The sequence below is a fragment of the Hippopotamus amphibius genome, chromosome 1 (genome assembly GCF_030028045.1).
Source record: "Hippopotamus amphibius kiboko isolate mHipAmp2 chromosome 1, mHipAmp2.hap2, whole genome shotgun sequence".
Taxonomy (NCBI): Eukaryota; Metazoa; Chordata; class Mammalia; order Artiodactyla; family Hippopotamidae; genus Hippopotamus; species Hippopotamus amphibius.
The window spans coordinates 1,884,031-1,909,622 of NC_080186.1; the positions used below are offsets into that span (position 1 = coordinate 1,884,031).

A 25,592-nucleotide genomic window follows, 5' to 3' on the forward strand; every position below is an offset into this window, starting at 1 on the left:
TATACAGCAGGGCTCTGTGTTGTGGGACGGCCACACAAGAGCTGTGGCAGGAAGGGGCTGTATTAACAGAAAAATAATATACAGAAGAGAGGAGGTGAGTATTCCCCCTGCTTGTTGGGGGGAATTTTGGCACATTTCAAAGCATCATGGGGGAACATGCCAGGATGGTGAGTGATCTGAGTTCCGTGTCATATCAAGAATGACTAAAGGACGTGATAACCAGGGACAATGTAATGACTGGTCTTGAGAGGTAGTGAGTTCCCCATCCTGGAAGTATTCAAGTAGAGGCAGGATATCAGCTACCTTGTTCAGGGTTGGGGGGTCAGCACATCTGTTTTGGCCCCTCTACTCTCCACTCTTCTCAACTGCCAGAGGGGTCTTTCCACCATATCTGATCACTTTGTGTCTTTGCTTGAACCCTGAGTGGCTGTCATTTTACGTTTGTCTGTCTCTTGCTACAGTGAGCTCCATGAGGACAGAGGTCATGGCACTTTTGCTCATGGCCGCACAGCAGTCAGCATACAGTAGTGGCTCAATAAACACCTAAGAGTAAAGGAGGAAGGAAAGCGGGAAGGAGGAGGAGGCTTGCTGGAAATGAATCGGGATGAAGGGCCTCAACGTCAGCCAGCTTCCACCAGGATGTGCTGTGTAACAAACACACCCCCGTGTCAGGAGCTCCCACCAGTGGCGGTGACTCTGCTCCACGTGCCTCCTCATTCTGCGGCTGGAGACTCCCTCCTGGAGGAAGCAAAGGCTGGGGCACCTAGCAGGCACATGCAATGGCTCTAGAAGTTTCTGCTCCAGGCTTCTGGGCCAAAGCTCATCACCTGGCTCTGCGGGGCAGGAAGGATGCTCCTTGCACAAGGAGGTGCTGCAGGTCTCCTGGGTGGGGCTGCTTTCTCTCCCTGCAGAGAAGGGAGTGCTGCGAAGGTGGGGCCTGCACAGGAAGAGTGTGGGCGATGGGGTGGGCTCCATGGGGAAGCTGAGGCCGCTGCCCGTGATGGAAGAAGCCACGGGCAGCCCCTGAGTGTGCTGAGAGCGGGCTCTGCCGCTGCCACCCGTGCTGGTGTGAAGCTGGGATGTGGGGTGGTGAGTGACATAGGGCAGGTAGGGTGGCAAGGGGGACCCTGCCTGGCTGCCTGGCAGGTCAGCCCAAGCTCAGAGTGGAAGCCCACCTGTCCGGCCCTCAGCACCTCCCACAGCACCAGGAAGCCTGATTCCTGAAACACCAGTCTGGGGGCTGTTGCAGCCGCTGCCCAGGGGACCCACCCTGAACAAGGCCTGGAAAGGCCAGGCCTGGAGTCCAGATTCAGCTTTGTGCGGGCTGGCAAGCACCTTCCTTTCCAGGCCTCAGTCACCTCATCTGTAAAAGGGGGATGGTGGAAACAAACACTTTGAAGGCGCCCAGAGTGCTCTGAGTGCTCCCGGGCTGCCCTCTGGCTACCATCCTGCGAAGAATCCAGGAGGTGGGGACGTCCGCGCAGCCGCGGAGGCCTTGCAAGCCTTCCCTTCCCCGCGGGACTGGTCGGCTTCCTAGAGGGCTTCCTGGAGGAGGGGGCAGCAGAGCCGGGCAGGTCAAGAGGAATTCAGGGTCGCGGCGGGGGCAGCCGGGTCGCCCTGCCCGCGGCCCGGGGGAGGGGCGGGGCCCGGAGCGGCGCGGGCCTCCTGCCGGAACCTCCGACCGGAACCTCCGACCGGGACTCGGCGACGGGTCACGTGGGCGCCGGCCGGCCAGGTGTCCGGGGCGCGCCCCGCCGGCCCCGCCCCCTCGGCGCGCGCCCTGCCCACCGGGCCGCCCAGGAAGTGGGGGCGGGGCGGGGCGGGGTGGGGGCGGGGCCGGGGGCGCCCAGCGCCGGGACGCAGCGCCGGGCCCGGAACGGCCGCCCGGCCGGGGCGCGGGGCCTGGAGGCGGGACCGGCTCCGACCTCCGCCCGGCGGCGCAGGGAGGCCTGGGCGCAGGTGAGGGGCACAGGTGAGCCGCTGCGCAGGTGAGCCTGGGAGGGGCGGGCGGGCGCGCGCGGCGGGGGTGAGTCCGGGGCAGGGGCGGCCCCGCCGCGGGGGGACCGGGAGCCCCGGACCCCGGACCCCGCCCCGGGCTTCAGGCGCCCCAGCTGCCCGCCCGCGCCCCGCCTCTGCGGCCTGGGAGCTGAGGGACCCGCGGGAAGCCCCGGGGCCTGGCGGGGCGCGGGCGGGACGCGACCTTCCCGACACCTCTGGAGAACCTGCTGCGCAACCCTGCTTCGGCACCCAGAGTAGCAGCCCCGACAGGGAGGACCCCTCCGCCCCACACACTGAGAACAAACTCCTCCCCCTCCCTGGGGTCCGACCCGGCAGCTGGGACGGGGTGGTCCTGCTCGGCCTCCGGCTGTGAAGGAGGGGGTGGGGGAGGGGGAGGGGGACAGGGAGGGAGGAGGGGAATGGGGAGGGGGGAGGGGAGGGGGAGGGAAGGGGGAGGGGGAGGGGAGGGGAACGGGGAGGAGGGACAGGGAGGGGGGAGGGAGGAGGGGGAGGGAGGGGGAGGGGAGGGGGAGGGCGGGGTCAGGCTCCCACAGCCTTGGGTCCCGCATCCTGCCAGGACACCTGTCTTAGCTGCCCAACCTCCGTTTCTGCATCTGGGTCGGGACCCAAGGATCCTTTTTGATCTTGGGGGGACCTGGGGCCCCGCCGTGGGCATGGGGGTGGGTGGCGGCAGGAACTCCGCCTCCGACCTGGAGGTGAACAGTCTGCACCTCTTGGTGTGGGGGCTTGTGGGGTCGGTTTGTCAGGCCGACGTCTCTACCCTAAACCCCTGTTGCCTAGTGCTTAGGGGTGGGGACCCCAGGTCCAAATGCGGACCTGTGCCACCTAAGTTACTTAAGCCCTCAGGGCCTCAGTTTCCTGCTCTGTGACGTGGGAGCAGTTAGAGGGTGCTGACTCAGCTGCAACTGGTTGCTCTTCTGGTCGCTGCCCTGAGGATGCCCAGGGCTTCCCTGAGTCCTCCCTGCGGGGGGGGGGCGCGAGCTGGCAGAGGCCCCTCCCCCTCCTACCTGGGCACCTGCTGGGGAGGAACCTGTGCGGGGTGGGGGCATCCCTGTTCCCCAAGGGCTCTGGTTCCCCGGGGGCTCGGGGCAGGGGGGTGTCTTTGACCCTACACGGGAGATGCTCTTCACCTACATGAGAGGAAACTAGGTGTAGAGTGAGGTGGCATGAGGTGGCTTGCTGGCGGGGCCTCCGAGACGCTGGTCTGTGCATGACCTGATGGGCACAGGCACTCCCCACGTCTGGGTCCTGGAATTCTAGTTTCAGTTTCTTAACCGCTCTCAGCTGCTGTCTCCTTGGCCTGTGGCAGCTGCCGCACTCAGGCGACCGGTCGCCTGGACCGGCGTCTTCACCTCCAGCGAGAGTCTCCGCTCGCCCAGCTGGCCCCAGGGGGCAGGGATCTGGGTCAGGACGGGGCCTGGCTCCTCGCCCAGCTCCCTGCTGACCGGCAGCCTGACCCCAGCAGGTCACATTGCCTCTGCACCTGGTTTCCTCACCTGGCAGAGCAGGGAAATGCCCGCCTTCCAGAAGATCCGAGAGGGGCTAGACACGGGGCGGGGGGTGAGAAGGTGTGTGGAGGACGCTGGGTCACCCGTCCAGGCTGCCTGTCCGAGTCAGGGCTCTGATTTGTCTGGGACTCCGTTGGGGAAACATGGTGCTGCCGGCCAAGCCTGGCACGGGAATGACTGGATTCAGAGCCAGGAGCGGAAGCCTCGGCCTGCCTGTCCGGGTGGGTACCGCGGGCTGAGCCAGGAGGTGGTCTCTGTGATGCCTGCCGGTCCCCAGAGGCGCCACGGGAAGGAGACAGCGGGACGCTTTTGCTCAGGGCGGGGGGAGCCCAAGGCCTGACACCGCCCCTCCCACTGCCAGGCTGCGTCCCGGGCTGAGGGCACCCAGGGGGGCTTCCCGACCCCGCAGAGGCAGGTGCACCTCCAGTTAGCTGAGCCGAGGTTTCTCCACCTCAGCACTGCGGGCGTTTGTTCCAGGTGGTTCCTTGTTGTGCGCGGCCTGTGCCTCGTGGGGTACTGAGCAGCGTCCCTGGGCCTCCCCACAAGTGGCTGGTGGCTCAGCCCTGGCTGTGACTACCAGGAATGTCTCTGGACACTGTGAAATGTCCCCTGGGGGGCCAAGCCGCTTCGGTGGAGAGCCCCCAGCTGCCCCGGGCCGCCTGGCAGACGCAACCATTTGCTACCAGCTGTGTGGTTTACGAAGCCAGGTCCTGCCCCAAGTTCCATGTGACTCCAAGGCTTGAGCTTGGCCGGGCACAGTTACCCGAGCACAAGGCCGTCATTGTGGGTCAGGTGTGTCTGAGCAGAGATGGGGTCGTGTGCACAGTCCAGCGAGGCTGAGCCCCACCAGGCAGGGGCGCGTCCGCTGGACCTAGAGGGACAGATGTCCCACGGACGGAGGTGCTGTGGTGACCTCACCTGAGGGGTGGCAGATCCCCTACTCGGTGCAGCTGGGGTCCTGGTGGCTGTGAGAGCAGCTGTGACCAGAGCCCAGGCCCAGGCCAGAAGGGTTGTGCTCCTCGGCAGTGGGAGGGACGGCGCTGAGGCTGTCGGGGTCCAGGGGAGCCCATCGGGAAGAACGAGGGCCCCGGGGGAGCTGGGCTGCAAGGGGCCCTCTGGGCCAGGCCAGCCTGTAGTGCAGAGCCAGGGCAGGGCCAAGTGCAACTTAGGACTGGACAGGCTGAGTCGGGTCGCCTGAGGCTGCCAGAGACAGGGACCTCCCCGCCGCCTCCACGGGTGCACCGCCAGGCCCCGCTCTTCCCACCCGAGCCCCATGTGCCACTTACACACCCCTGTTCATGCTGGGGACACCAGGAAGGGCTGCCTAGTGGCAAAGGGAGAAGCTGTGGTTCCCAGGACTCAGACGTAGGGGGCCCTCTCCAGCCCACCCTGAGCAGAAACAGCAGGGCATCGCCAGGAGGGGCCCAGATGGGTCTAGAAGCCCCTGTGGATCTGCCCTGGTGGATTCGGCCCACATTGGGCAAAGTACCGAGTGGGCTAGTTCTCCACACGGAAGGTCCAGGCACCTTCGGGGAGACGCGGTTCCGGGGAGAGCAGAGCAGGTGCCCACGGTGTCGGCGTCCCCACGTCAGGTTGGGAATTGAGCGCAGCTCTTTGTGGGGACGTGAATGGAAAGTCATCCCGGCTCCTGAAGGACGCACAGCCTCGTCGGGGAGACAGAGGGACAGACAGACAGCACACAGCCCTTGCTGCCGTGGGCATCGGTCGGGGAGCTTTCCAGGGCTGCCTTTGCCGGGGAGCAGACCTGCCTCTGTGGCTCGCGTGGTCACTGCAGGGTGTCTGGCCTCTCCTGGCGACATTGCTGCCCAGAGAACGTGGCAGCCATTGAGTCTGTGCCCTTGGCCCTCCCCTGCACTGGCTGCAGGACACCAGGCAAAGGCCAGCATTCGGTGAGGACACTGAAAGAGATGCTCTTAGAGCCAGTTGCCTGGAGGAGAAGAGCCGCCAGACACGGACCGGTGGGGAGTCCCAAAGAGCCTGCCGGGCAGAAGCGTGTGCTCATGAGTGCTCACGCGCGTGTGCTCAGAGGGCCCACAGGTCTCCCACGGGCACACGCCTATCTCCTCATAGAAGCCGACAGCCGGCCAGGACATTGAAAGAGGACGTGGCATCTGTGAAACAAGAGCAAGCTGCTCTGTGTGAAGAGTGGGAGAGAGCTCTTCGTGGGGCCGTGGAAACAGCTAACGTTTGGTGGGAAGGCTAGAATCACCCACAAAGGAGGACGAGAGATGCAGAAGGAGAGGAGAGGTTGGAAATGAGGAGGTCTCACCAACGGCTGTTCCAGAAAGAGACCAGAGCAAACGCAGGTGGGAGAAATGATCGAAGAACCAGCACTGGGAAACGTGGCACCTAAAACACGTGGGAAGGATGTACGCGTCCGTGGCCCAGGGAGTGACTGTGGGTCCGTCGGCGTGTCTGCCTCCGTGGGCGGTGAAGCGGGGGCCCCACACCCTCAGCGGGTGGGGCTGGGGAGAGCTCCGGTCATGACCAAGGAGGTGAAGTCGGACCGGCGTCAGATGTCTCATTGGCAGTGAAAGCTGGAAGGCAAGGGAGACAGCATCTCCATTCTGGAAGAAAATAATCTCCGATGGGACTCCACAGGCATAAGGAAGACGACGTCAAAGGTCTCCCTCCCGTGAAGCTGCCTTGGGAAGGTGTGGGGAGGAGGGGGGCGGCCCCAGCTCGGTGGGGAGGGAGGGAGGAAAGGGGAGGGCCGGGGTGCAGGGTGGGGGGCAGAGGGTTGAGCTGCTGCCCCGAGAGCAGGGAAGGGAGGGCCGGGGAGAGAGGACGGATGCCTGGACGCTGTGGCGCACACGGTGGGGCAGGGACGCTGGAATGCAGGGGGGAAATTAACAGGAGGAGAGCCAGTCAGTAAACAAGAGGGAATTATTAACGAGAGGGCGGCCGGGCGGGCCGCGCTCACGCAGACACCCACAGGGCGGGTGATGCCCACAGCTAGGGGACCTCGAAACAGCAGGCTGAGCCTTGTGTAGAAATCGGGGGGAGGGGGGAAAGCCAGGAGCGGTGGTTTGTGGGGGATGGGGTGGTGTGGAGGAGAGGACGCTTGTCTTGGATGATAAGCCTTTCTGTGCTGTTTGACTTTTGAACCTACGCCCAGGTGGCTCTGTGATCAGCTAAGCACTGGGAGGAAGAAGATGGGTCCTGCGATAGCTGCCACCCCGATGGTTCCAGCCGGGCCTGGGTTCTGGAGCTCGTGCAAGAGCAGGGCAGCAGCCCACGCCCCTGGCACAGTACCCCCCCCTCCTTCAGGCCTGGGTTCCGGGCTGGTGGTGCCCCAGGCCTGTGGGTGCGGCTGCCTTGCTTGGAGCCGAGGTCACGCCTGGCAAGGGCTGGCCTGACAGGCTCCGTCTGGCACCTTCCGGCTCCAGAGGAGACTTTGCCCCTGCCTGGGAGAGGCGATGCCACTGGCTGGGTCCGGGGCCCAGGCTCAGAGGAGGGGTCAGGAAGATTCAAGCTTGGAGCCTGAGACGGGGAGGAGGGGGGGAAGGAGGAAGAATGAGGGGACGGGCTAGGGGGTCCTGGGCACCACAGTGTCCGTGTGGGCCTCTCAGTGCCACCTGCGTGTTATAAGGTGTAAACTGCCCCCCTGCGGTAAATACCACGCGGCTAGAGAAAAGGATTCAGGAGCCGGAAGTCTCCTGGATGCCCGCTTGGATGCATTTGCTTGGACCTGCAAGAAACCCATTTCTCGGCCAGGCCTGGGTACTGTGCAGCCCAGTTAATACGGGGAGGGTGACCCGGGAAGGTGCGGACCCGCTCATGGCTGCCGGTGCCCGGGGAGGCCTGGGGTGGCCGCTGCCATCCTCGGCCTGGTGACTCAGATGTCCCCAGGAATGCGTGGGCCGTCCTCCCGCTGTGGGGGTGGCCAGGGCTCCAGGGGCAGCCCCTCCCTGTGGGGCCAGAAGGCTGAGCCGTACATGCCTTCCTGGGATGGTTTTAGTGGAGATCCTGGGAGCTGGGGCCGCAGAGCAGGGTGGAGAACAGAGCGGTGCAGAGAGCCAGGCCTCTGGGAGCCCAGTCGCCCCGACTGCGCCGTGGTTTAGGCCACCCCTTGTGGCCAGCTCTGCCTGGCCTCCCGTCGGGGGGATTCCTGGGCTGAAGCTCGGAACCTCCTGGGGAAGCACCCGGACCCAAGGCTGTGTGTGTGAGGTGGGCTCGGGCTGAGAACTGCCGGGTGGGCCCTGGGACAGACGGTGGGTCCCTGGTGGCACCCACCATCCCAGGCCTGGTCCCCTTGGGCTGCGTGACCCCAGGTGGGAGAGGGCAGGGCACGCCCGCCCTCCCACAGAGTTGCAGAGAAAGTAGCCCCGGACGCCTTGGAGAAGCCCTGAGCCGAGGCTCCCTCCCAGCGGGGCCACCTGGGCAGGTGACTTGCAGCCTTAGTTCTCCGTCTGAAAAACAGGCTTCCACCCTTACCCAGCCCGTGTCATTTTAACGTTCAGAAGTTCTGCGTATATAAGAAGCACGTGACTGGTGTCTACCCTTGTTTTTATTAAAAGCAAAGGGGGAAAGAGTTAAAGAAGCGTGTCCTCTCTGTGTCACGTTTTGATCCTACGAAGTTCTGAGCCGGCAGCCGCTCCTCTTACGGCTCCAGGTGACCTCCTGTTGGCGGCGGTGCCGCCGAGCCCCTGGCGGCCGGGCTCCCCTCGAGTGCTGCCTGTGTGAGCCCCCCCTTCTCAGCACCCCCGGGAAGCACGGTGATTGCTGTTGCGCCTCGTTCACAGGTTTTTGAAACCGAGGCGCAGGGAGCAGCAGAGGGAAGTGACCGGGGCGATGGGGGAGCAGGCCCTCGGCGTGGATGGGTCAGTCGCCAGAGGCTGGTGCCCGGCAGGCCCCGGGGTGTGACAGGTGGCGGGGGACCCGTCCGCACCGGCTGAATGATGTGCTGGCAGCCAGGATGAGCCCGTTGTGCCGCAGTGACAAGCAGCCCCGCCAGTGCTCTGAGACGGAGTCCGTGGGGCCCCACGCATCCCGGGCTGAGGGCGCTCCATCCCCGAGCGCACTCCCGCAGTCGCCGCCGCAGGAGGGAGGAAGGCATGGCGGGAATCACGCCGTGGCTTCTGAAGCTCCTGCCCTGGACAGACACGTGCTTCTGCTCCGCCCTGGCCGTGCTGCAAGGGGGAAAGTGGGGGATACGGTGGGCGGACGGCACGTGTGGGCGCCTGACGTCCCGCAGGGCTGCCTGCTGCTGTGGGGGCTGCCAGGGCAGCCGGGGGCTGGAGGATGGGCGGGTGGGTGAGGATGGAGAGGATGAAGGGGGAGAGGTGGGAGCCAGCTGCCGGGAGCCACGGGCTGGCACACCCGAGGGGGTACGGGGAGAGTGGGCCGCCCTCGGAGGGCACCCCTCGTGGGCCACGGAGATGTCCAGGGAGGAGCAGCGTGCTGGGGGCTCAGAGTCGGAGCTCTGCAAGTGCCCCTCCCTCTCTGGGTTCCTGCGCCCACGGTGACCATGCCTGGCAAGACTCTTGAGACCGACTGTTGGCTTCCCTCTGAGTTCGGAAGTGTGGGAAAGTGTGAGCGTGTCTCGGGGCACGTGGAAAGGCTGTGTGGACGACCAGCACAGTGGTATCGTGCTGTGCGGTGGTTGAGAGGCGGGGCGATCCGATAGGCCTGGGTTCAGATCCCGGATCCTCCACGTCCTGTGTCCCAGGTGGGGCCAGCCCCCGGCCTCTCTGCAGAGTGAGAATGGAGACAGCCGTGCCTCTCGGGCTGGGTGAGATACTCCACCTCCACCAGCACCGTGGAGCCTGGCCTTTTGTGCTCTGGAATTTGGGGTGGGGCAGGGCGGTGGCCATGCTGTCGGACACAGGCCTGAGAAAAGCCCGGCGGGCAACACCCTGCCATGCCCCGAGCTTCCACCCCCAACAGAGGGAGCCCCGAGGCCTTGTGGGTCCACCTCTCTGCAGGCTGCGCCCGCCTGGTCCCCTGAGCCCAGACAGCCTGTCCTCTGCCCCGATCCCGGCAGCCGGGGACCATGCAGGCCTGAGCCTGCCCCGAGCCTCCCTGCACGCCCTGGCCGGCTGCACGCTGACCTCCCTGGCAATCCCGGGGCCTGTGGGTGACGCGACAGCTCAGCTCCAGGCTGCAAAGCCAGCCTTTGAGCACCAAGTCCTGGCAGCTGTGTCTTGCGCTCCTGCTGCAGCAGGGCTGCCCTCACCACTGTCCTTTCCCCCAGGACCCTGCAGCTGCTCAGCATGTCCCAGCGGCACTCGGACAGCTCCTTGGAGGAGAAGCTCCTGGAAAAGCGCTTCTACTCGGAGCTGCGGCTTGATACCAAGGGGAACCCGGCGTCCGGGCTCCCGATGGTCCGGGGCCCCCTGCAAAGCAGGAACAATGCCGCCTTCCAGCCCGACACCCCGGCGGCCCCACCGCCGTCCGCCGAGGCCCAGGAGCCGAGGACCGTCGTCCTGAGCACGCAGAGCCCGGCGGCCCTGAAGATGGGCACTCAGCAGCTGATCCCCCGGAGCCTGGCCGCGTCCAGCAGGGCCAAGGCCCCGGCCCGGCACCAGAGCTTTGGGGCGGCCATGCTCAGCAAGGAGGCTGCCCGGCGGGACCCCCGGCTCCTCTCAGCCCCCAGCTTCTCCCTGGACGACATGGACGTGGACGTGGGTCCCGGGGGGATGCTGAGGCGCAATCTGAGGAACCAGTCCTATCGGGCGGCCATGAAGGGCCTGGGGACCCCGGGCGGCAAGGGCAGCCCCGTCCAGCTCAGCCCCAAGCTCCAGGCTCTGGCCGAGGAGCCCAGCCAGCCTCCTGCGCGGCCTGCGGCCAAAAATAAGGTAGGGGGCCCGTCCGCCTGGGCAACGGGGAGGGGGCCGTGCCTCAAGGGGCCTTGGAAGCTGTGGGCAGGGAGGGGCCGGAGCACAGCGGCACTTCATCACGCCGCCACCCACCTTGTGCCGGTGCCTGGGAGGGTTGATTCCAGCTACACGACAGCCAGGCCGTGCGCAGAGCGTGAACGTCCCCGTCCTGTAGATGAGGCGGCTGGGGCTCAGAAAGGTCGAAGGTTTCACCCAGGACCCTGGACTCTGGCGTCCCGGCTCTCCGCCTCCACGGGGAGCAGAGCCTGGGGAGGGGCCAGCCCTTCTCTCCAAGCCCCTGTGAGCCCCGAGGGGGAGCCGGCCCGTCTGAAGGGCAGGGGTCAGGGATGGCGTCGCAGCACCCGCCGGCCTGGGCTCCGTCTGCCCGAGAGGCTCCCACTGGGGACTCAGGAGGGCTGGTGGCGACTCAGAAGTCGGACACTGCCCTGCAGGCTCTCCGTCCCTGCCCTGCCTGGCCCTGATATGGGGAGGAGCCCAGACCACCTCGAAATGCTGGTGACCCGGTGTGAGGAGGGGCAGGGCCGGGAGGACCGGAGCCCCTGTCCTTAGGCTAGAGGCGCCCCTGCTGTGCCTGCCGGAGAGCCTGGCCCTGGGCACGCCGCACCCACCGAGGGCCAGGCCTGCGGGGTCCACTGTTTATTCACGTGGATTCATGCTTCCAGCCTAGGAGTCCTGAGCCCTCAGGCGCCAGGCGGGCAGGCCCCAGGAGAGCTCCCAGGGTGGGGGGGCACAGCGGGGGTGTGGCGGCACCGTGGGCTGGGCTGGAGGGGCTCAGGGTGCCAAGAGAGCGCAGAGGTGGGGCCCCCAGGAGCTCAGGGCCGGGGGGGCGGGGGTCCCGGGAAAAGAGGGTTAAAGCAGAGGTGTGGACACGGGGTGGAGGAGGGGCCGAGGCCACAGCGGGCACCGGAACCCGGAGGCAGAAGGAGGAAGCCCTGGGGGGGGGGCAGCCAGGTGCAGCTGGGAGCACCACGCTCTCCAGACCAGACCAGCACGGGGAGTTTCAGGCCCCAACTTGTTTCGAGAAACCAGCTCCTGCTTTCCTGGAACCCGTGCCCTTGTGGGTCTGGGGAAGTGATGTCCCCACCAAGGAGGCGGGCCCTGAGTGGCACCTGGAAGGGCCAGGGCGTGGGGCCCCGAGAGCCCTGCCTGCCCCCAACTCGCCCCCGCAGCCCCACCGCCAGCTGCTGGGACCCTGGGCCTGTGCTGGGGCTGGACGTGCGCCGGCCAGGCTCTGCTCTTCCTGCCGCCCAGGTCCCGGCTCAGGCGGCCCCACTCCCACCCCAGTGGCCCTCCGTGGCCGTGTCCCAGTCACACCTGTGCTGCCTCGGCGTCCCTGCAGGTCCCGTTGTGACGCCCCAGCTTCCCAAGCAGCATCTCTTGCCGGCCGCCACCTCTAGGCAGCCCTCCTGGGTCTGCCCAGCCCTCGGTCACCTGCCCTGCCTGCTCTGAGTCCCCGTTCCATCCTGTCCTACCTGCCCTGGACCCCACTTGGTGGCCCCGCGTCCCTCGTGGAGCCGACATTTATTGAGCACCTTCTGCATGCCTGGGAGAGGCCCCTCTCGTTGGGCATGGCATCACACGTGGAGCGCGCGGTCTCTGGGCCCGCGTGGAGGAACTGTAGTAGCCTTTGCCCCTCCTGCCTGCTCACTGCCCGTGTCTCTGTGTCTCTTTGCACAGAAGACGCTGGGGCGGAAACGCGCACACAAGGGCTCCTTCAAAGATGGTGAGTGTGGCCACAGGGCGCCCTTGGGCGGTGCTATGGCCGGGCTGGTCCCTGGGGAGGCTGGTGTTGCTGGGGTGTCCTGGGGGAGGCGGAGAACGTGCTGGGTGGGCTCCCTCCGGGGACTGGGGAGCCTGGTGGCTCGTCTGACCCTGCAGCTCTGATGTGCCCAGGAAGTCCCCTTGCACCCTGTGCTGTCCCGGGGGCATGGGACAGACAGAGCCCCCACGCTCGCCCCCAGGAGATGTTTGTCGGGCACACCGTGTGTGCGCCAGGCCCTGCCAGTGGGACCAAAGCCAGACAGAGGGCCCTGGCCTGGGGTGCAGTCACACAGGCCGCAGGGACCCAGCGTTGGAGGCTCAGGGGCCGTGGCAGGGCCCAGAGCAGTGTCTTCAGCTTGCCGAGGGGTGGGATGCCAGCGGGACCCCTTGGGAGTTCGAGGAGTGGGTGCCCACCCAGCCAGGATGCAGCAGCCAGTAGGTGTGGGGGCCCCCAGCCAGGAAGGGCCCCCTCCCTGCCAGCCCAACCTGTGTGGACAGCTGCAGGCCTGGGCACAGGGAGCCCTCAGGATCGGGGCTGGTGCCCCAGGACAGCAGCAGTGATGCCCCAGGTCTTGGAGCCTGGGCAGGAAGGAGAGGCGAGGAGGGGTGGCCTCAGAGCCGCCCCCCACCCCGTGGGGCTGCTGTGCGCGCAGCCGCGTGCCCCCGGCGCCCGCCCGGCCTCCTCCCCGAGGCCGTGCTGTTTGGTCCCTGTGCTCTCTGATCTGTCTGATTTGTCAGCATCTGAAGGTGTCACGTTTTGCACGGGGACGCCACCCCCGCCCTGGGCTCCGCCAGCACTGCCCTGGGAGCCAGCCGGCCTGCAGGGAGCACACTCTGGGGGGCCCTGCGCCTGCTGACGCTCTCAGGGCCTCCTCGGGAGGACTCGGCCTGGGGATGCACGGCGGGGCAGGGCCACTCAGAGCCCCCAGGCCTGCAGGTGACACGCCCCCTCTCCCCAGACCCCCGGTTCTACCAGGAGATCCGGGAGCGCGGCCTGAACACGGGCCACGAGTCCGATGATGACTTGCTCGATGAGCTCCCCAGCCCCGACGCAACCCGGAAGGCGGATGCCCCCATCGTGGTCAAGAGCTACCGGCCCCCCCAGATCACCTGGAGCCAGCTCCCTGAGGTGGGCCTGGGATGGCGCGGAGAGGCCCTCCCCCGAGCCCGTGCTGGTCCTCCTGGTGAGGGGAGGAGCCTCCTAGCGGCGCCCCATCTGCGCCCAGCTTGTAGCGGGTATCTTCCCGGTGCCTTAGAGCTGCCCTGCCTTGCAGGGTCCCTTGGGGGTGGTTGCGGATTGGGGAGAGCTCTTAGGGGCAGGTGCCATCCGCATATGTGTGACAGGCGTCCCACAGGTGAGCCCCGCGCCCTGTGCTCCCTCTCAGGCTGACCTGTGGGGAGCTGCGGGCACAGGGGACCCCCTCCCAGGGCGCTGCCCCCAGAAAGTGCCAGGAGGGTCCGAGTGAGGAGACCGGAGGGGAGGGGAGAGGCCGGGCCGGAGCCATGCCACTGCCAGCTCCCCCGTCACCTTCCACGTCTGAAAATGGCGCGGGTCCCTGACCCGCAGGGCTGTGGGGTCTCGGTGGAGAGAGTGGCTGGGACAGCTCTCGCTATGCCAGAAGGGCACAGCCGGCCCCGGGGCAGAGACACCTGACCCCTTCCCCTGGAGCCAAGGGACAGCTACAGCGCAGGCGGTGGGCGGGGTGGGCCGCGGGGCTGCGGGGCCCCTCGTTTGCACCCCACGGGGCACGAGGGGGGCTGAGGCACCACGACCGCCCACCGCGCTCCACGACACTGCACGCCGCGGGCCCACCGGCCAGGGAGGGCCCGGGATGGGGCGGGGGGAGGGGCAGGCAGGCGCCAAGGCCTGGAAGGGCACGTGTATTCCCAGCTGCCAGGTGCCAGCTGCGTGCACGGAGCCGGGTGTGCGTGACCTCCTGGGTCAGGGGTGGGGTCCGGGATGCTTCATTCTAGGAACACTGCCGGAGGTTCTGCTTCCAGGCACCTGAGCTCGGGTGTCTCAGCCAAGCCTCCGGGCCGGAGGAGGAAGCACGGGATTTACCTTCCCGGCCCAGGTGCTGCCGGCAGCCTCCGCCCAGCCTGGTGCGGAGGGAGCAAGGATCGGGGGGCCCCCGTCCTGCAGAGGGTCGCCCCGGCAGGCTCTGCGGGGCGTGCTGTGGTCGAGTGAGCCACGCTCCAGCCAGGGCGGCTGGGGGCCAGGGGTGGAGGGGCGGCGAGCCGGGGCAGCGCGCTGTGCCAGAGCAGCGTCACCCCTACCTCCCAGGCAGGGCGCTGACTCCCCGGGCCCGGGGATGCCTGGGTCGTGGCCCTGCGCCCAGCACACCCCTCCGCGTCCCCGGGTGGCTCTGTGTCTCTGCGCCGCCTCCCACCCCCAGGCAGCTCTGTGGGACAGAGCCCCTCCCCACCCCCAGGCGCCTGCTGGCCTTGGCCTCTGGACACCGTGCTTCTCCTTGGCTGCCCCAGGGCCCTTCTGAGAGGGAGGTTTCCACGGAGAAGAGAGACCTGGCTGCCGGGGAGGGACAGGCTGGCTCAGTGGTCCCACTGTGCTGTGCCGTGCAGGGTGGCCCCGGGTGTCCCACGAGGGGCGGCGCTGCCGTCCACGCTGGTTCTGGCCCTGCGGGAGGACGAGCTTCCCGTGACTCGGGCCCATGCCGTCCGTCCTCAGGTGGTGGAGTCGGGCATCCTGGACCAGCTGCCTGCCGAGGAGCGCAGGAGGCAGGAGGTAAGGGGGGGCGGGGGCCGTGGCCATGCTTCTGACACGCCTGGGGGGGGGGGGGGGCGGGGACCGCAGCCGTGGTGACGTTGCCCACTCACCCACCAGCTGCCCCTGGTACCCACTGATGGCTGGTGCCCTGGCCGGGGGGGGGCTGGGAGGGGCTCCCGTTGTCGCCTTTCCGGACGAGGGTGGGAGTCTTTGCCAGCGTCATGGCTCGTAAGTGGCCAAGCCAGCGTGCAAACCTGGGAGCCGGGCTCAGGTCCCCAAGGCTGTGCTGACAGCCCCAGCCGGGGTCCTGTCCAGGGGCCCGCGTCCCGGCCGGCCGCCTGCCCACCCCACCGTATCCCTGTGGCCTGAGCACTTGTCCCCAGCGCACCCTGGGCTGGGCCCCCTTGTGGTGGGGCGGCTCCGGGCAGGGCCGGGGGGGCACGGCTGCCCCGGCATCCCTCTGCTCTCGCCCCCCCAGGCCATCTTCGAGATCCTCACGTCCGAGTTCTCGTACCAGCACAGCCTCAGCATCCTGGTGGCCGAGTTCCTGCAGTCGCGGGAGCTGCGGGCCACCATGACGCAGATGGAGCACCACCACCTCTTCTCCAACATCACGGACGTCCTGAGCGCCAGCCGGAGGTCAGACCCGGCCCGGCCCGGCGCCGGGCGGGGGCACAGGCTGTCGGGAGCGGGGGAGGCCGGGACCCTGGGTGACCTGGCCTGCCGTGGGGGTGGGCGGTCTGGAGCAGCCCGGCGGGGCAGGGAGCAGGAGACCCTCGCAGGCCCTGCGGCCACCGAGAGCTGGCCTGGGGACGCGCGGGCGCAGAGGGCCAGGGGCGAGGTGAGAGGTGCCTGCGGGACGCAGCGGGCGGGAGGCAGGCATCTTGAGTCGCAGCCCCGGGTCCTGTTGCGCGCCGAGGTGTCTGGTGCCCGGCCCGGAGCTCCGGTTGCAGGGCCGGGAGGGGGAGGGGGACCGGGTGTGTCGCTGCAGGCCTGCCCGGGCCTGTGTGTGTGTGTGTATGTGTGTGAGCGTGTGCACGCGTATGTGGCCGCAAGTGTGTGTGAGACTTTCCTCCCGTGGAGGCTGAGGTCCAGGTAGCCCCCGTGTGGGTTCAGCCCCTCACTGCCCTGCACCCCAGGCCGCCCCACAACACCCTCCAGCGTCTCGCGGAGCCTCCGCGTCCCCTCCCTAATCTGCGGGGGGGGGGTCCCGTGCCCCCGCCGTGCAGCCCGGCGTGAGGTGAGGGAGATGATCAGGTGTCAGGAACCCCCCCCCCGCTAAGCCCCCGGGAGCCTGCTGCCCGAGATCCCCCGTGGAGTTCCAGGGCTTCCTTGTACCTGGAGACGGGGCTTCCCACTGGACTGCGGTGCCTGGCCGTGGGAAGCCCGCAGCCCCGGCCTTGGCAGGGGCCCTGGGACGGGGTGCCCCCTCCCCCAGCTCTGATCCTTTGCTCCGTGGCCCTGGAGAGGGGTGGGGCCGAGGGCCTGGACCCTGCTGTCTCTGGCCTCCACAGGCCCCAGGCTGGCATCACTGTCCCCCGGTGGGCGCCCTGCCCTCCCCCCACCCGAGCTGGCCCTGGCAGCTCTTCGCCATTTCCAGCGGCCTCCCCAGGCGTCTGCCGTGTGGGGCGCGCGGCGGAGCGCCGGCTCTCCCACGCGATTCTCAGAAACCCTCTGAGTCGCGTGTGGGCGCCAAGGCGCCCACCAGCCTGGTCTGCGTGTACACACACACGCGTGCGGCCCTGCGTCGGGGCAGCCGGGCCCCCCTCTCGGGGCGGGATCTGGGGTGTCCTCATCTGTTCCCGACGCACCGGCCCCATCTGCAGGGGCCGCCCAAAGCGGGGGTTCTCAGGGTGTTCCTGCTTAGAGGAGGTGCAGCCCGCCCGAGGGTGGAAGGTCAGGCCAGGCCCCCGTGGGCAGGGAGCCTGAGGACCCCTGCCCGCCTCCAAGCCGAGCCTTGTGCCCCGGCCTGAGAGCCTCAGCAGCCTTGCCAGGGATAAGCGGGGGGGGGGGGGGGGGGCCACAGATTGGTGAGGTCACCCATCCTGCTCCCAGCCGGGGCTCCCGAGGCAGGTCCTGGGCGGGGCCGATGGGGGTCCCTTGGTGTCCTCAGAACTGGGGACCTGGGACCTCCCACCCTCCGCTCTCCCCACCCTGTTTCACTGCCACACTGCTGGCTCCCCCACCCACGCGGGCGGGGTGGTTGGTAGGGGCCCTGGTGGACTGGCATCGGCCTGGTCGCTCCCCACTGAGGGGTGTGGCCACCCTGCTTCCCTGCGAGAGGCGGGCCTGGGACTCTGCTCTCTGTCCTCGGGAGGTCAACCAGCTGTCTTATCTCCCAGATGACGGCCCCGGGCAGTCAGTCCCAGGAGTAGCTCAGCAGGCCTCTGAGGGTCAGATGTGGGTAGAGACTCACAGCTTGGAGCCCAGGGTTGCCCTGAGGAGACAGCACCAGGGAGGGGCCTCGGGGCAAAGGGCTTCTCAGAGGGACAGAGGGCCAGGGTGGGAGTTCTCTGGCTGCCGCAGCCAGGTCCTACCGAGGTGATGTGGCCTCGGGGCCCAGCAGCTTCCGGCTGTGCAGGGCGCCTTGGAGGCTCCGCCGGCAGCGGACACCCCCAGGGGCCAACACGGGTGTAGCCAGGCCCAGCGTGCGGCAGTAGAGCAGAATCCGGGGTGGCCCTTCACCCTCATCTCCCCAACCGAGGCCCGGGTTACGGCTGGGCCTCCGCAGGGGAGCCCAGCAGGAATTGGGGGGCTGGCAGTCACCTGCAGGGAGGCTGCCCAGAACCCCTGCCCTGGCCCTGAGCTGGGCAGAGGGGGCCGGGGCTCCGGGCATACCCTGGCAGTTCTGACCCAATTCCCAGGGAATCGAGTCAAGGTGACAAGTTCTCTGTCCTCCCTGTCTGCTGCCCGTGATGCCAGCTAGAATCTGCGAGAATCGAGCGGGAGGGGCCCTTGGACGTGGCCGTGGGTATATGCCCCGTTACCTCAGGTTTAAGGAGCTGACCTGTCCTGGGGTTTTCCCGGGTGGGGCCGAGGCCGGGGTCCCGTCCAGCCTGGGCCGCCGACCTAGCCAGCACCTGGTGCGGGTGCGTCTGGGAGCCTTGCTGCGTGTGTGTGGGTGTGTGTGCACGTGCACGTGTGGCCGTGGACGGACCAGCAGCCCGTGGCCTCGTCCCCGCCCCCGCAGGTTCTTCGAGGACCTGGAGCAGCGGCACAAGGTGCGGGTGTGCGTGGAGGACATCAGCGACATCCTGGAGGAGCACGCCGAGCGGCACTTCCACCCCTACGTCGTCTACTGCTCCAACGAGGTCTACCAGCAGCGTGCCCTGCAGCGGCTGACGTGAGCTGCCCTGGGGCCCGGGGCTGGGCGGGGGGCGGCCCCGAGGATCCGGCCCCTCGTTGCAGGGCACAGTCTACGTGGTCGCTCGCGGCCTGGCTCCTGCGGCTTCCGCCCGATGTCTTGCGTCGGACCGGTCACGCCTCCCGCTGCAGCTGAGGGCCCCGTTCTCTGTTGCAGAAGCAGCAACACTGCCTTCCGCGAGGCCCTGCGGGAGATCGAGCAGCGGCCGGCGTGCGGGGGGCTGCCCATGATCTCCTTCCTGATCCTGCCCATGCAGCGGGTCACCCGGCTGCCCCTGCTGACAGACGTGCGTGCACAGCCTGGCCCCGGCGGGGGGGGGGGGGGGGTCAGGGCGCCCGGGGCCCACCTGCAGGCCGACCGTCCCTCCCTCCGGACCTCGCCCCGCGCCACACGTGTCACATCCGGTTGCGAGGACAGTTGAGAGACGGCTCTAACCGCCACCACGGCCAGGCCGTCGCCTGCGGCGCTGCCTGCAGAGCTCCCTGCCGGGAGATGCTCCCCCACTTGGCAGATTTTCGTTCACTTACCTGATGGGTCACGGGGTTCATTCTTGTCCTGAGTCTGACCCGGTGTCGCCCAGACCCCTGCCGGGCGTCAGTCCTCCTACCCTCGGCTGGTTGTCCTGGGCGTGGGCCTGGGGTGGTCCAGGCGCCATCACTGTCCCAGGGGCTCCCTGGAGTGGCTCGTGCTCTGAGATGCCAGCTCATGGGGCAGAGGGCCTCGCGGGGGGAAAGGTACACAGGCACACGCGGGCAGGCACAGGGCACGTACACACACGTGCACACCAGACCACACACCTGGCAGGAGACCAGCTGAGCTCTAAGAGCAGCACGGGGCCCGTGCTCAGTGGGTCAGCGTCCCAGGCAGACAGGATGCAAGACCCTGCGGGGGCCTCCCGGCTGGACCAGAACAGCCAAGGACCTAAGGGGTGGGGCCTGGCAGGAGCCCTCTGGGTGCCCTACCTGGGGTCTGGCGTTGGTAGGGGAGCCCCTACCCCGTGCAGGCCCCTGAGCTGGGGTGCAGGAGGCTACTCGTGGCTTCTCATGTCTGGTGTCTCCCTGCAGACGCTCTGCCTTAAGACTCAGGGCCACCCCGAGAGGTACAAGGCCGCCAGCCGTGCACTCAAGGCCATCAGCAAGGTAAGGGGCCCTGGGAGGCGGTGCCCAGAACCCGCCCAGCCCCAGGCTCTGCCCCGCCATCCCACCTCATGGCAGAGACCCTGAGGTCCCGGGAGGCGGCACCCACAACCCGCCCAGCCCCAGGCTCTCCTCCTCCATCCCACCTCATGGCAGAGACCCTGAGGGCGGGGCGCGGAGGGTTTCCAGACGGTCCCTGCCAGGCCCCTCGCCGTGCTGGTGGGGAAACTGAGGCCAGGAGAGAGGGGTGCTCACACGGTCTGTGAGCCCGGGCGGGGCAGGGACGAGGGCGGCCGTGGGGGCCGGCACTGCCGGCGGGCAGGCTGGGCTTTTCGGGGCGGGGGGCGCCCAGCCGTGGCCCAGCCCGCGGCAGCCGCCCTGCCGTGCCGCCCGCAGCTGGTGAAGCAGTGCAACGAGGGGGCCCACAAGATGGAGCGCACGGAGCAGATGTACACGCTGCACACGCAGCTGGACTTCAGCAAGGTCAAGGTAGGCGGCGCCCCCTGTCCCCAGGCCGGCTCCGTCTGAGGTCAGGAGTCACTGCCCCCCCGGCGTGCAGGCTGGAGCGAGGCCTCCGGGGGTGCCCCGCCGTGAGGCCAGGGGCTGGGCCTCTGTCCCGACCTCTCCGGGCCTCTTTCACACCTGAGAGCGGCCCCCTTGGCCTGGGGCTCAGCTCCACAGCCCTCCTGCCTGGGGCTGGGCGGCCGGGTCTCTGGCCTGTGCCCCCGGCCCCAGGGCTGCCGGGCAGAGGGTGCACCCGGCCCCGCGTGGCCGAGTGAGGGGCAGCCGGCGGCAGGCCCGGTCGCAGGGCTCACCCTGGGCCAAGGCCGCTTGTCAGCTGTGCTGGGGGCAGGGGCTGGGTGAGCGCAGGGCCAGCTCAGGCTTCCCTGTGAGGCCAGGGTGGGGCTGTCATTTCGGGGGCGGGGGTCTAGGCCGCCTGCAGCCCCTCCCAAGCAGGCAGAGCTCAGACCTCTTCCCCGAGGAGGCCCTACCACCCCCGCCGCCTGGCCCATCCCTGTGTTGTCCCGAGGCTGCCCCAGCAGCCCCCGCCCCTCCGTGCCCCAGGCCGCGCGGGCCGCTGCCCGCGGGGAGGTCCAGCAGCAAGGTCCTCGTGGGAGCTGCTCTCCAGAATCAGGGCCAGGAGGCGGCCTGTGCCCCGCCCCCGCTGACCTGGCTCCCCCTCCCCCTCCCCCTCCGGCAGAGCCCTGTGGGCGTGGGCGTGGGCGGGAGACTCGGGACCCCGGGGCAGCCGCGTGGGCGGGGCCTCAGCGCCTCGAGCGGCCTGAGCTGCTGACCTCCAGCCCCAGAGGCGGCCCGGCAGGCGGGAGCCCTCGAGAACCGAACCCGGTGCCGTGGGCGGGGCCGGAGGGCCATGGGGTCCTGGAGGGAGGCGCAGAGGCTCGGGCGAGGGAGGTGCAGAGGCTCGGGCGAGGGAGGCGCAGAGGCTCGGGCGAGGGAGGCGCAGAGGCTCGGGCGAGGGCAGCAGGCTCCATGGGGTGGGCAGGGTGGGCTTCTCAGAGGAGGCATTCAGGTGATGACGGCTGCTGCCTCACGGAGCCCGCACCCTCGGCCGGGGTCTGGAGCCTCTCCTCGGCCGGGTAGCCGGTGTCACGTTTGGGCTGAGATACACCCCCAACCAGAGCAAAGACCCTCTCCCAGGCCTGGCTGACCCCCGAGGGGGGCCCTCACTTCCCAACCCCCATGTCTCAAAAGTGGAGGGCGGGGGGGCAGGAGAGCCGTGGCCCCGGTGGGGGTGCTGGGGCTCAGAGGCCCAGGTGGGCCGGGGTGTCCGGGGCACAGAGGCTGGTGGACAGGCCCTCGCTTCCTCGGCACCCAGCCTGCCCCTCCCGCTCTGTGCCGGCGGGAGGCTGCCTGAGCACCGGCCGTGGCGACATAGGACCCCCGTGGCAGGGGCCAGGGCGTGCCTTAGCGTGGCCTGTGCGCTAGGCCGCTGGCGGGGAGGGAGCCCCACTTGCAGAAAAGGCCCCTGGACACCAGACGTGGCCCCGCAGGTCAGGGGCTCCCCACGGTCTGCGTAGAGGCGGCCGAGGCCCCTGCTGGGTGTGAGGTGGGCAAGGAGGCGTCCCCAGAGCGGCCTGCGCCCCCTGGTTTGGGGGAGCCCTCGGTAGGTGCCCGGTGGGCCCCGGGCCCGGCCTGGCAGAGCAGCTGCCCGTGAGCGCCTGGCGTGGACTGAGCAGCCCTTTGTTTGAGGCTCGGACAATCGCGCGCTCTTCCCGGGGAGGCCTGGTCTCCCTGTCCTCCGAGGCGGGCTCAGTCCCCACGGCTGCACATCCCAGCCCCCCAGGGACTCAGCCCTGTCCACCCCCCGGCCCCCAGTCCCTCCCGCTGATCTCTGCCTCCCGCTGGCTGCTGAAGCGTGGGGAGCTCTTTGTGGTGGAAGAAACCGGGCTTTTCCGAAAACTCGCCAGCCGGCCGACGTGCTACCTGTTCCTGTTCAACGACGTCCTGGTGGTCACCAAGAAGAAGAGGTGGGCCCTGCCTGTGGGGCTGCACAGCCTTGCAGCGGGGAGCGGGCAGCAGCCGTGGCCTCGGAGCCGGGGAGGCGGGCTGGGGCCAGCTCGCCCGAGCGTCCTTCCGGCTGCCTGGCCCTCAGGCTGCCCACAGAGCCCTGCAGCATCGGGCCGACTGCCTGTCTCCCTGCAGCGAGGACAGCTTCGTGGTCCAGGATTACGCGCAGGTGGACCACATCCAGGTCCAGAAGATGGAGCCCTCGGAGGCCCCTCTGCCAGGGGGCGGCAACCGCAGCTCCTCTGTGCCGCACCCCTTCCAGCTGACCCTGCTGCACAACAGCGAGGGCCGCCAGGGGAAGATGCTGCTGTCCTCCGACTCCGCGTACGATGGGGGGGCTCCGGGGGGGCGGGGGGGTCCCTGAGAGCTCCGTGGGGACGGGAGGCCTGATTCGGGGTTCCCGGGCGCTGCATTGGGGAGGGGGCCTGCCTGCCACAAAACGTGCAGCTGCATTGTCCTGCGTGTCCAAGGAGAGAAGACGAGGACTGAGGAGAAAGAAGGCGGGGAGGGGGGCACTGGGCCGGGGGGTCCCGGGGTGGGGCGGTGCTCCAGCAGAGACACGGCCACGCAAAGGCCCCGGGGCAGGAGGTCCCTGCCAGGAGGGTGGCGGGGCTGGAGCACAGGGTGGGGGCCCTGGAGGGTGGTGAGGTCAGAACAGCAGGGGGACCAGCACACAGAAGGGTGCCGGCCGGCCTCCATGATTCCTCTGGCACGGCCCCCTTCCAGGTGGGAAGCCGAGGTGAGTGTTTCCAACAGCCAACTGCCAGGGCAGGGCGCTCAGGGCCCAGCACTGGGAAACAGGGCGGCCTGGGTTCCGGGGGTGCGGCCGCTGCCTGACTCCGTGGCCTGGGCGGGTATGACTCGCGGTCAGCCTGCCTGGGGGAGGCCCTCCTGAGCCTGTGACTTCCTGCACCTCAGCCCCCCGCGCAGGGGGTCGGGGAGACCAGAAGGGCCGCCCGCTCACACCTCCATCTCCAGGCTGGCTCACCGAAGGGCGCCCGGGCCTTCATCCCACTGCCTTCCCACCTTGAAGGCTGTGGGGGGTGCAGGGACACCTCCATCTTCCCACCATGCCATGCCGGGTGGGGGGCGTGCAGCAGAGGTCGTCAGCTGACGGGATCGGCCTCAGGCCTCGCTCACGCGTGCTCTGCCCCCAGGAGTGACCGCGCGCGGTGGATCACGGCCCTCACGCACCGGGAGAGGCAGGGGCACGGCCCCGCCAACAAAGGAGGTGAGCGCCTGCCCCCACCCGGCAGGGCTCACAGCCCCTTCCCCGCCCTGGGGCAGGGGTTGGGCCGGAGGGAAGAGGGGCTGCCCAGCCCTCTGCCCACCCTGCAGCCTGCCCCCAGGGCGACCTGCCAGGTGAGGGGCGTCCCCCTGTGCGCACAGGCCCAGCGCCGTCTCAGGGCCCCGTCCTCCCTGCTGCCCAGGAGCTGGGGAAACTGAGGCCCAGGAGCTGGAGTGGGCTTGGGCCCTGCCCGGTCCCTTCGAAGCCGGGAGCACCCTGCCGGTAGAGCTGGGCCTGGGCCCTGAAAGCGGGAACCGCAGGTCCCGCAGCCTCGGGAGGGGTCCCTGCTGTAGCCGGAGGGAAGCGACCACGTGACTGTGCGCTGGGACACCTGAGGCCCCCGGGCCCCACGGAGACCGGGCCGCAGCGGGGGTGTCGGGCCCGGAGCCCTGCCCTCGCGGGGCTGCGGAGCCCCCGGTCCACCCCCTCCCTGGAGCAGTGCTGCCGCTGACACGTGGCCTCCCCGCAGACCTGCTCCAGGTGGAGGTCACCAAGGCCTACTTGGCCAAGCAGGTGGACGAGATCACACTGCAGCAGGCAGACGTGGTCCTGATCCTGGAGCGAGAGGACGGTGAGCCGGCGCGGACGGGCCTGGGGGAGGGGCCCGGGGGGGAGGGGCGCGCGAGGGGCAGGTGGGAGGGGCCGGGCAGGCTGGTGCTGAGTGAGAGCCTGGAGGTCCCGGGCCCGTGGGCAGCTGCCCTGAGCTCTCCGTGCCTGAAGTAGGCACTGCCTGCACTCAGAGTGGGCCTGATTCCAGGGCCCCTCCTTCAGCACCCTCCTTCAAGGATGTCTTCACATGTCCCCAGGTCGCAGGATCAAAAGTGGGTTCTTGGTCCCTCTGTCCGAAGTGGGAGGAGGGTGGCCCTTGCCAGCACCTGCACAGGACAGGCCACGCTGGCTGGAATGAGCTCAGCCCGAGGCCGTTGTCGGGGCTGAGCACCTGATGGAAGACCAGGTGCCTGTGTGACCTGGAGCAAGACCCCCCAGGGCGGGTCAGCTCCAAGGGACGCCTGGCACTGGTGTCTTCCGGAACAGCAGCCCCGAGGGCTGGGGGAGCCGGCGGAGGCCCTTGCCTGGTGCCCAGGACCCTGCTCTCACCCACCCTGTGTCTGGGTCAGGATGGTTCTATGGCGAGAGGCTGCGGGATGGAGAGACGGGCTGGTTCCCCGAGGGCTTCGCCCAGAGCATCACCAGCCGCGTGGCCGTGGAGGGCAACGTGCGCAGGATGGAGCGGCTGCGCGTGGAGACGGATGTGTAGCCGTGTCTGCCGGCACCGCGCCAGGCCAGGCTGCGGCCACGCAGCTTCAGTCCGCACTCCACCAAGTGGCCGTGCCCCTCCCCAGGGAGTGCAGTGGGCTTGTCTCCGGAGCCTGAAGGGTCCCTGGACTCCCCCAGGCCCCATGGGCTGCAACACAGGCTCCGGACATTTCCAAGGAGGGAGGCCACACGCCCTCGGGGGGAGCATCCCCGGGCAAGCTCAGGAGCCGTGCCAGCCCTGACCCCAGGCTGCGTCCCCAGGGGGAGCCCAGCCGGGCCTGCCCGCTGGCCACGCCCTCCCCCGGTTCCTGGCCTCCCAGCCCCGCCCCCCGTGCACCCACAGGACAGTTTCGCCGTGGCCGTGTGCTCAGGGTGGATGGCCCTGGGAAGGGTGGGGATGACCTGGAGGGGTCTCCCCCCCACGCCCCTGCTGCCTCAGCCTTGGGTGCCCAGCGCTGCCCTACGTCCCCAGAGGAGGGCCAGCTGCAGGCGGGGGAGCCTGCAGTGCCAGCACTGGAACTGTGACTTTGAGACATTAAAGTTTTTCTTTAACACCGGGATTTGCACGTTTGTGAGCCTGGGCTAAGGCCACACCAGTCCCTGGGAAATTCCCAAGGTGCTGTGGGCCAGAACTGGCCCCCCTGTGTATGATCTCCTGTGTGTGGCCCCGGGGGCTTGTCTGGGCCCCCGTGCATGGTCACGCCGCGTTAGTCCTTGGCCCTGCCCGTCTGTGCACCTGCAGTGTCTTGGCCAAGTGCCCCCCTGTGAAGCCCCTTGAGGCTGAGACTGGCCGGTGGCTCTGGGGACTCGGGGACAAGGCAGGGCCTGTGGGAGCCCCTCTGGGGTGTCCCCTAGTCTCACCTTCCTCATGGCCCCACCTCGCAGCCAGTCTGCCCCCCGAGGACCCCCTGGGACACGCAGATGGCGAGAGGTGGGCTAGGCTGGCCTGGCCCCCGGGCTGCGGAAGAAGGGTCCTGCTTCCCAGGGGAGGGTGTCGGCCCCCTGGGTGGCAGGGTGCTGCTGGGCCGGTGTGAGGACGGGTCTACTCTCCTGGGAAGCCGCCTGCCCGCCCTCCCAATTCCCACCCCCGTGCCCGGTGCCTCTGTCCACTCAGGCAGTGCTGTCCTTGGGATGGGGGCTCC

The 25,592-nt window shown here is 68.7% G+C and overlaps 3 protein-coding genes across 7 annotated transcripts; 1 reads left to right on the forward strand and 2 right to left on the reverse strand.

Annotated features, from left to right (window-relative positions):
• Positions 1 to 1,835: 1,835 nt before the first annotated feature.
• Positions 1,836 to 25,004, forward strand: ARHGEF16 (Rho guanine nucleotide exchange factor 16). Of its 5 annotated transcripts, none has more exons than XM_057750650.1 (15): positions 1,836 to 1,988; positions 9,745 to 10,348; positions 12,068 to 12,113; positions 13,111 to 13,280; positions 14,838 to 14,894; positions 15,355 to 15,515; positions 18,067 to 18,219; positions 18,397 to 18,526; positions 19,305 to 19,379; positions 19,773 to 19,865; positions 21,714 to 21,865; positions 22,041 to 22,229; positions 23,063 to 23,136; positions 23,663 to 23,764; positions 24,312 to 25,004. In XM_057750650.1, the coding sequence occupies exons 2-15, from the start codon at positions 9,764 to 9,766 to the stop codon at positions 24,449 to 24,451; spliced, it is 2,127 nt and encodes a 708-aa protein (XP_057606633.1). In that variant the 5' UTR covers positions 1,836 to 1,988; positions 9,745 to 9,763; the 3' UTR covers positions 24,452 to 25,004. The 5 variants fall into 5 exon arrangements, with proteins under 5 accessions (XP_057606633.1, XP_057606651.1, XP_057606646.1 ...); XM_057750668.1 differs by having other exon boundaries at positions 1,845 to 1,988; positions 21,753 to 21,865; XM_057750663.1 differs by having other exon boundaries at positions 1,845 to 1,988; positions 12,071 to 12,113.
• Positions 8,053 to 15,099, reverse strand: LOC130833061 (collagen alpha-1(I) chain-like). Its single transcript, XM_057702267.1, has 3 exons — positions 15,007 to 15,099; positions 14,675 to 14,868; positions 8,053 to 8,680 (listed from the first exon to the last, which is right to left on the reverse strand). The coding sequence occupies exons 1-3, from the start codon at positions 15,097 to 15,099 to the stop codon at positions 8,152 to 8,154; spliced, it is 816 nt and encodes a 271-aa protein (XP_057558250.1). The 3' UTR covers positions 8,053 to 8,151.
• Positions 19,628 to 22,982, reverse strand: LOC130833182 (collagen alpha-1(I) chain-like). Its single transcript, XM_057702564.1, has 6 exons — positions 22,894 to 22,982; positions 21,854 to 22,390; positions 21,349 to 21,433; positions 20,930 to 20,995; positions 20,437 to 20,886; positions 19,628 to 19,879 (listed from the first exon to the last, which is right to left on the reverse strand). The coding sequence occupies exons 1-6, from the start codon at positions 22,980 to 22,982 to the stop codon at positions 19,628 to 19,630; spliced, it is 1,479 nt and encodes a 492-aa protein (XP_057558547.1).
• Positions 25,005 to 25,592: the final 588 nt, after the last annotated feature.